The 9,228-nt window shown below is 40.9% G+C and overlaps 1 protein-coding gene across 5 annotated transcripts in view; it reads right to left on the bottom strand.

Annotated features, from left to right (window-relative positions):
* Positions 1-5,495: 5,495 nt before the first annotated feature.
* klhl17 (kelch-like family member 17) overlaps positions 5,496-9,228 on the bottom strand; it is a 13,618-nt gene continuing 9,885 nt past the window's right edge. For all 5 annotated transcript variants that reach the window (XM_035644063.2, XM_035644065.2, XM_035644064.2 and 2 more), the window contains one exon: positions 5,496-7,729. In XM_035644063.2, coding sequence (XP_035499956.1) covers positions 7,501-7,729 — 229 coding nt within the window. In that variant the 3' untranslated portion in view covers positions 5,496-7,500. The remainder of the gene's footprint in view (positions 7,730-9,228) is intronic.

Raw genomic sequence — 9,228 nt, 5'->3', positions numbered from 1 at the left:
TTGAAAACTTTGAATTACAAATTTGCTTTTGTATAATAATGATAATGAAACTAAAATAATATAATATTAGTGTTTTTTAAGAAAACAAAAACATGTATAAGTTGCTTTTGTTCTAGTCATTTGAAAAGAAAATAGTGTAGATGATTAAAAAGGAGGTGTACGTGTGTTTTATCAGAATATTTTCACGCAGTGAATATTTGATTGTTGTGTCTTCACTTTATGGGATCATTTTCTTTAGCCTCTCTTTTTGCGCAGTCGCCTGTTCCTAGCATGGGAAGTGAGGATGGTTTAAACAGGACGTCCGTGTATTCAAAAGCTCTATTTTTCATAAGGCAAGGGGTGTATGCAAACATATCTAGTTTGCATGTAAGGTGTTCGTTCATAAATGAGATATCCGTCACGTGGAGGGTGAAAGTCAACTAAACAGCATGGTTAAGGCGCAAGTCTAGTTCGTCAATTCAGTGTTTCTTTCTTCCAACAGTGTAAAGTTAATCCTATTATTAATCAATTAAAAAAGTAATTAGTTTTAGGTTGCAGTATTGATCACTCACACTGGAGGAGTTGTAATTTTCCAGGGTTGTTCTCCTCAAATGGTGACAAGTGGCCTAATCAGTCAGATCAGACGGAGGAGTCAAACACTCATGATCGTCCCGTGTTTGCTCACTAATTAAGTCATTGTCTGCATTGAGCTCTTGTTACTTTACGGTCATACACTGTTTTAACGTGTGCCGCTCGCTGACAGGAAATGCCAACCTGTTCAACCGGATTGCTGCAACGGATCCACCTGAGGCAGCAACAGACATCAGCCTGTTAACAGCCAACTGTAGACTTGTGGTCCCTTCAATGGGGCTATTGTTCCACAAAAACCCAGAACTCGTGGCAAGCTCCAGGTAATTTAATCAACGAAGAATACTGATTGAATTGCATGTGGTTGAAATGAACATACACCATCTCGGTAAGTAATTGACAAGATGTAAAAGCGGACCAGGTTTACATGATTGGCACTGAGCCTGGCTTGATCTTCTGAATGACGACGTGATTACATGTCATAAGTAACTTGGATCGAAGGCACGGCCTCCAAAAACGTGTCATATTAAATCTTAGTCACATAAAATCTATGTAGGAGAAATTTTCCATATCATCCTTAGTAATTCATTTTCCCTCAGGATACTCTGGCCATGTCAGCCAAACTTAAATACAGGGACAATTTTTTACTTCATTTTTCATACATAAGTTCGGGTCGCTGTTGCCCTGAACTCTTTCTGGCAATAGTGTGGACCAGTACAAGTTCTTTCTTTTGGGTTTTATCCAAACTCAAGAAACATTTTGATGAAGTGGTGTGAAAAATGATGTTACACTAATGATTTTATATTAGGTTTCATATTTGATAGATGAAAATCCTGTTAAATTTTGATTGTATTTGATTTGGATTCCGTTGAAAGCAATCTGATTATTTGCCTGAGAAATCCAACTGATTACACTATGATCCCCGTAACTCATCCCATGATGTCATCACTTGAAAGCAGGTTTCTACTCTGGCTGTGGATCATCACTGAAACAGCAGCAGAAATTAACTTGATAAAACACGCAGACAGTATGACTCACCTCTCTGTCGCAGTATTCCATGAGGAAGGCGGCCAACAAGGAAAAAACAGCCTGGGACTTTTTACTGTGAAGTCAATCTGTTTGCTTAGTGCATCATCCCATGATGACCAGGATCACGAGGAAGGATCCAACTGTTGTCCAAGAATTCCACCATTTATTGGAAGCAGCAGTACACTAGTTACAAAACCCTTAGTGGGAAAATCTGTCACAAAACTAAAATCAAATTCCCCCCCCCCCCATTCTTGGAGCGTCCATTTACACAGGGCAACTGTGCCAATGTCAGAGGATTAATCTTATCTTTGGTCACTCGACCTCAGCTCAGGAAAACCTCTCAAAATAATGAATGAAGTTACCTGTAACTGTAGTGTATTTTCAGAGGCACTGAAAATACACATTCAATTTGATGACAGTATCATGGAGTCCTACTTTGTCGTCACTCTATTTTTCAACCATTAAACAATTTGGGTTCTGGTAAATTTTAATTTTGTACACCCTAGTGCAATGTTGTGACTTTTTTGGAGATATTTCTTTAGTAATATTATTGCTTTTTCCAGCTTTCTCATGAGGTTGTTCAGAAGGGCTTTAAATACTGGCTGTGGTTGGACAATGTACACGGATGGGAGTGTCCAGACTAGCCTGTGTCGACCAGAACAGGACACCACTGCCAAGCGACCTCAGTCTTAAGAGTAGTCAATGAGCCTGTTTTTATACAACTCACTTTGTGGGTCAGTTTATTGCTGTACATTTTACTCCTTCCGTTTTGTGTCACATTGTTCAACTGAAAGGGGAAATAACAGTCACCTTTGCCAAAAGCAAAACTAGACAAACAGCCCATTCATTTTTCCCATCATGTTTCACATGGTGGTGCTGACAATTCCTGAATGAGCTGTTTCCCTATAACAATAACCCACACAGCCATTTTTGGTATGTTATAGTTTAGTTTCCGCCACTGCTCACAAAAATAACACACATGTCATTGAGCCCCTCTCCGCTCAATATGAATACCATTTACAATATGAATTATACTTAATATTTATATCCCTAAAAGTTTAAACCATCTGTTTCATTTTAATGAGATGCATTACATCTGTTCAAAAAAGAAAGAAACCTAAAATATGTTCTCATAATGGCATTCCCCCCATGTATGGTGGGTTGAACTCTGGCTCTCCCCGAGAAGCCACTCATTTGTGTTTATCCAGACTCAGCGGGTGAGAGCCGCGGTGCTAAAGTCACACCTCAGGCCACTAAAACAGAGTCTGGACATGAGGCCCCCAGCATCAGGTGTCCAACAGAGACTCTGACGTGCCAAAGTTCTCACACACGGCGGCCACATAGGATTCTTAATTGGACCTCAGCCCTCCTTTGAAGACAAGATCAGTCAAAGTCAGAGGAACTGTTTCAACTTTTTTTCTACAAACAAATTTTTCTACTCCTTAATTTTCCTATCTTCTAATTTCTTTGTTACTATCTGGTGTCTTTCTCCTTCCTCAAGAAAGTACCAGTCTGTACAAATATTACAATATATTTCAGAATTACAGTAAATTCTAAATGCTCATCTGCTGTCCTCTCATTTCCCTGATATCACATACACTCATAGATAAACATTGGAAATTCCTGGGAGCAAACTTTGGACATGAGCTAAGATTGAACCTGAATGAAATTTGTATTTTCATTCCTTGAGTCACTTTTTTTTCAGTGTCCCAACGCGGGTCACACTAACATGTCACTCACCATAAACAAACAGTTCACTGTCTGATTCTGTGATATATCTCTGAAGGCCCTGATGTAGTAGCCATACCAAACAGCCAGTATCTCTCGATTACTATTCATTGCCTGCTTTGTGGAGCTATTCCTCTCAAACATAGGAGATCCTGAGTAGGGGAATAAATGAGAAGGATTTTATGGTGAGCTGTGACTCTGTGAGCATCAGGTAATATAAGGATGTTGGCTGAATTTTCTTGATGCCTGTGTGATCATTGATGCTGTTTTATTTGATCAGACTAGCCGCTGGGCAAGGCAGCTTGCCGGCAACACTGTCCAACACTGTAAACTCAAAGTGTCAGGAAAAAAACATAAAACTGTGATTAATCAACAACTGGACAAGAGAGCAAAAAAAAAAAATCAGCTGTGTAAAAGTTTAATAGCTCAAAGTTTAAATTAGGTCTCCAGCTGAAACACTGATGTGCTGGAATTTCAAGGTAGTGAAATGTAATCATTTCAATGGGAATCCCACTTGTGTTTGACTGCAGAGATCTTGCTCAGTAAAGTGTTTCAATGGGTCTGCTCTCACAGTGTTTGCTTGAGCCATCAACACATGGCGACGAGCTGTACAGCAATCAGTACTTTTGATGGGCCTGACAGATTTCCCATTACAAGCCCGCGCTTATCTTAAATATAAGGGTCAAAAAGGAAAGGGTTTGTCCACTCAGAGGTGCGGTTGTCACTTTGACTCCTCCAGAGAGGAGGCGCAGCATCTCCAGGGCCCGATGAGGGGCTGTGCAGTGGCTGACACCTGGTGTGTCAGCCACGGAGAGAGGAGAGGCTCCAGTGGCAGGAATGCTGTGAAGACGGAGGGAAGCGTCTGGACACCCCCCCAGGATCACATCTGTATAGACGAGTTGTAAACTCATTAGCCTCTTCATAGCGGCAGAGTTGACTCACAGCTACAGCAATAAGAGACACAGGGACACGGAAGACGTCTGCGCACACATTTAACTGATACTCCTGCCGAAATCATTTTCCTTTGAAAAACTCGTCCCTTTTTGTTAACCTTTTATTGAGAACATTTAATGTGGTCAGTTTGAGTTCATGTTGATTTCATTGGATGCCAATGATACCGGTGGCAAACTGGATTAGTCCATCGAAAGCCTCTCAGACCACCAGTGAGCATATGTTCAGTTTTTTCCTGACTAAATGGGTAAATACATTGCCTCCTTTTCATGCCCTCAACCATCGTGGGAGCTCTAGCAGAAGCAACAGAACAACTGGTCGCCTTATGTTGTAAAAAAAAATATGATTTCATCTTGTTATTCTGCTAAGAGGAAAACTACAAATGTCTGACCTGTGTAGACCATCCTGATTGGTCTACACATTCATCCCTGCAGCAATCTGTTAAATGAGCTGGACAGTATATTATCTGGAAAAGACCAACAAACAACCGTCGCATGCTGTAATCTGTCGTCTGCAGAGCCAGGCCGGATTTTCACATTAAAACCTGAGAGAAAAAGTAAAATATTTGAGTTATTATATTGAGTGAACATGAGGTTGGCTGGTTTGTTTCTCAACTTTTTCATGTTGCCTAAGAATGTGCTGCCACAATATTGTGTTGTTTTACAATGTGCAAGTACAGCAAAGTCTCAAACGCACAGGAACAGATGTGTGTCAATGTGTTGTCCTCAGAAGAACCAGCCCTGTGTGCAGCCCCCCCCCCCCCCCCCCCCCCCCCGCCCCTCAATCAAAGCTGTAGGTATTTAATTTACTGTATTTGGCCGGTTTGTATTGAGAGTGGGAGTTCATAGGTCCGAGTGCACGCAGAGGCAGCCACAGGTGTGAATGCCATGTGACTGAGGTCAAGAAGGGTAAAGTGAGAGTGTTCAGCTGTCTGCTCAGATCACTGTGAAACAGGAGCATGTTGGTAAGGTACCAAGCAGCAGTGTTTAGTGAGCCTAGCAACGAACAGCGTTAGCAACCCAGCTTCTGAGTGTGCGTGTGTGATTTAATGTGTTTTCATTGGACATCTAACTGCTTCTCTCACCCAGGGTGACATCCAGTGAGACGCCCAGCATTAGTTGCAGATGCAGCGATAAGACCTGATGCTTTTCAGTTAACGGCTATGATTGCTTTCACATTTTGTACAAACCATTGTGTGTGTGTTAAAATTCATCAGGTTATCACATCTGAAAACAACTTTATTTCATTCTTTTACAGTGTGTCGTATTGCTCCATTTCATGATAGTGCAAAATTCAATATTTTAAAGTTCTTCATAAATAACAAACATAAATAAACACTCATCACCACATTAAACAAAAAAAAAAGTTACATTGAAATTGCACATCCATAACTTAAGCGATCGTTATATTTACAGTTCAATCAGCAGAATGCAGAAATCTTTTCATTTTTGCTTTTTTTTAACACCTCTCTCTCTAAGTCTGTCTCTTCCTGTGACTTTGACAAAATAAGACCATCACAGCCCCAACTCTACTGGGTTCACTCTAACGTACAGATGAAAAATAAGGTAGTTTTTTAGATTAACAGAACCAGATCAACAAAAATCCTTCAAAATAAGGAAAAAGACAACTTCCTAGAAGTATGGAATGGTGTCACTGCGCTACACATGAACTGAACTGAACCCAGGTATTGACTCTTTAACTGAGAAAAGACTCAAAGTGATCACTTTAGAAAATGCAATCTCAGAGGTGATATTCCCAAAACACCCACAGGTGTACAAATATCTTGGATCCATTTAAAAAATGAGGTAATATAACGAGACACTACACTTGATAAGTGTAGAGGGGAATATGACAGCACCAAGTGTCAACAACATTAGTCATTCTTGTCAAGTGTTGGTTTACTGACGGTAAACTACAGTAGTACTTTGTGTTTTAAAGAAGATATTAAACTGTCACATGATTGCAATGATTATTTCCATCTCCATGTCTTTTTAAAGATATATCTTGATATGTAAAGAAAATATTCAGACCTCTCATTGACTGGTCAATAGGTGTGCGAGCAGACCAAGCCTTTTGCACAAATGTCGTAAACATATGTTGCCGTTTCATGTGCGATCATGCTTGTGGCAGTGAAGAAACATTAAGAAATGCAACAATCAGTCCTCTCAGGAAAAACTGAACAACTACCTCTCACACGTCCACATTCTCTTTGTCATTTCCATTGATGGTATGCACATCACACATATAAATTTATATATTAATATCACTCTTACAGAGGCACAGGCCTGATCTGTTTCCTTCTATAATCATCTTTAAATAAGAATATATTAGAATTTATATATTTTATGAATACATACAGTTCAACATAATTGTTCTGTGTGTTTAAAAAAAAGAGGATTCAAACTCATTTACAGATCTGAGGGCCTATAGCTTTTCTGTCGTTGGTATCCATGCTCTTGCAGTGTGGGAAGGGTTCGTAGCATTGTCTGTCACTGCCACCTAGTGTGGCATAGTAGCACTACAACATGTTATCCTCATGTAGGGAGTCAATGCCAGTACGTAAACATGCATGGTATAACCAATCGATCGCTACATTCCAAAAGTTAAATCATTCCGTTTCTCTCTTCTTCTTTTTTTATACATTATTACAAAAGATCCTGACATCAAAATAAAAATCTTGCAGAAGACGGCAACATCAAACCCAAAAACATTTACATCACACATGACAGGAGTAGTGCCCACCACGATTCACGATGAGTGTGTCAAACACTGGAGTGATGGGGGAGGGAGGGGCTTGAGGAAAGACCGGTCAATGTTCACACATCTTTATCCAGGAATAACTTGAAGAGAGTGGGAGCTGGTGAACTGTTGGGTGGAGCTGTACAGTGGAGGCATCCACAGAGTGCACACCAAAATTACTGGCACTTGGTAAAAAGAAGCCAGAATGGCTTTACCATGAATATTTTTTTAAATTAAAATGACTGAATCATGGTTGGCATATCTTTACCAAGAGTGCCAGTAATTATTGAGGGCACTATACAAACTAAACCATGTGCATCATTCACACCATTTCCCCTTTTTCTTCTCCCGCTTCCATCCATTTACCTGTCTACTTCTGTCCTCTCGTTCCGCCTCCCCATCTCAAACGGAGCAGTTGCGTCTCTTCCCAGAGCCAGCCTGGGCTGTAGCAGCGGGGGCTGAGCTCAGCCAAGCGGTGACCCCGTGTCAAAGGCTGGTGGAGGAGACCGAGAGGGTGGGCGAGGAGGGTGGTGGGAAGTTCAGCAGCTCCAGCACGGCCACTCCCACACTGCTGCGCCGCGTGAACATGCAGGAGGCTGCGACCCACTTGTTGCTGCGCGGGTTGTACTTCTCAATGGAGTTGAGACTGGAACTGCCATCGTTGCCTCCCACTGCGTATAACCAGCCGTCCATAGACACCAGGTCATGGGTGCTCCTGGAAACAGAGGACAAAACTTGATTCTTCATGTATTGTACAGCCTTAATGCACCGCATTACTAATAATTTATTTGGCTCTTATCTGGAGTGAAAAATAATCTCTTTGTATTCTGTTTCATCACACCAATTCTAGATTTATTACAGAGGGCAGTGCCCATTAATTTACATTGGATGCAGTGTGGGCTTGGCATCACATTCTCTATATGCAAGTCCACTGGTAAAGAGATTGTGACAAAAGAGATTCTGGGCTGTAATACAAATTAAACCACCAATTTAACCAATATATTTTAATAAAAAAATACATTATTGCAGTAACTAATAATTCCTCGTGCCACTCAAGTTTGACGACAGCGGGAGCCAATAATACTTCATTATTAGTCATAGCAGAGGACCAGTGAAGAAAGTAAATGGCCATCAACAAGGATTTTTTGATTTTCAAGATAAACAGTAGCAAGATAATTTTACATCATCATGTGCCAAACGCGGCTTTGGAGGAGTGACAGTTACGAGGTGAACGCAGTGTGATGTTTTGGACTGTGTAAATGGAGCCTCTCAGCAACTGGATGAGAAAAGCACTCAAAGCCACACAGCTGATTAACACATGAGTTATTCATGGTGCTGCACAGTCAACTGTTGTCAGTGTACCACAGGAGCCTGGAAACAACACAGACACACACACACACACACACACACATCAGCCTCTTTTACACAGACGGTTCAGGGCAGGAATGTTGCATCTTTATTCCGTCTCGCCATTCCATATGAAAGTTATGGGCTGGTCATAAGCCCCTGAGCTGGATAAACGCCTGTGTAAAAAGGGAGAGTCAACGGAGCGGGACACATGAAAATTCTGTGTCTGTAATACGTCGGTCTTGTTTGGTTGAGTATAAATAAGCCAAGCCGGCATAATGAGATGTCTTTTTTACAACAATGTAGCAGGATCTCTGTTCAAAAGAGGCTAGTGTGTTTGTGTGTGTTTGTGTGCGTGCGTGTGGCCAGGGGAATAACTGAATTTGCTGATGTCTCCACACATTCCAGAATGCTACGTTACACATACAAGCCTGCTTTGATAATCATCTGCAAAAGATGTTTCATTTTCTAAGAAATAAGAAGAAGAAAAAAAGAGACGACCGTAGGAAGAACCAAGGTTTAGACAGTTGGGAAGACATTCAAATGCCTTGCATCCCATTCCTTCAACAGCAAAGATTTCGTGTTGTTTCAATGGAAATGATATATTCCAGCTAAATTAAGGGAAAATCGGGGTCTGGACCATCCACCCTTCCTCACCTCAAGTGCCACATGTTTGTTATGAAGCACAAAAGAAGGATAAAAGCTGGACAGGTCTGAAAAATACAGAGTTCATTTGAGGCCAATGTATTTCACAAATCATATACCAGTTGAACATGTGCACTTGGAATACTAGAACCAGGTTCTAGTATATTTAATTAAATACCATGGATCTATCCCAGGTCCTTTGTCATCTGCCTTCACATCCTT

This window comes from Scophthalmus maximus, chromosome 3 (assembly GCF_022379125.1).
Source record: "Scophthalmus maximus strain ysfricsl-2021 chromosome 3, ASM2237912v1, whole genome shotgun sequence".
NCBI classification, from domain to species: domain Eukaryota; kingdom Metazoa; phylum Chordata; class Actinopteri; order Pleuronectiformes; family Scophthalmidae; genus Scophthalmus; species Scophthalmus maximus.
Note: the sequence above shows the minus strand (reverse complement) of the source record. Positions and strands in the feature narration are given on the sequence as shown.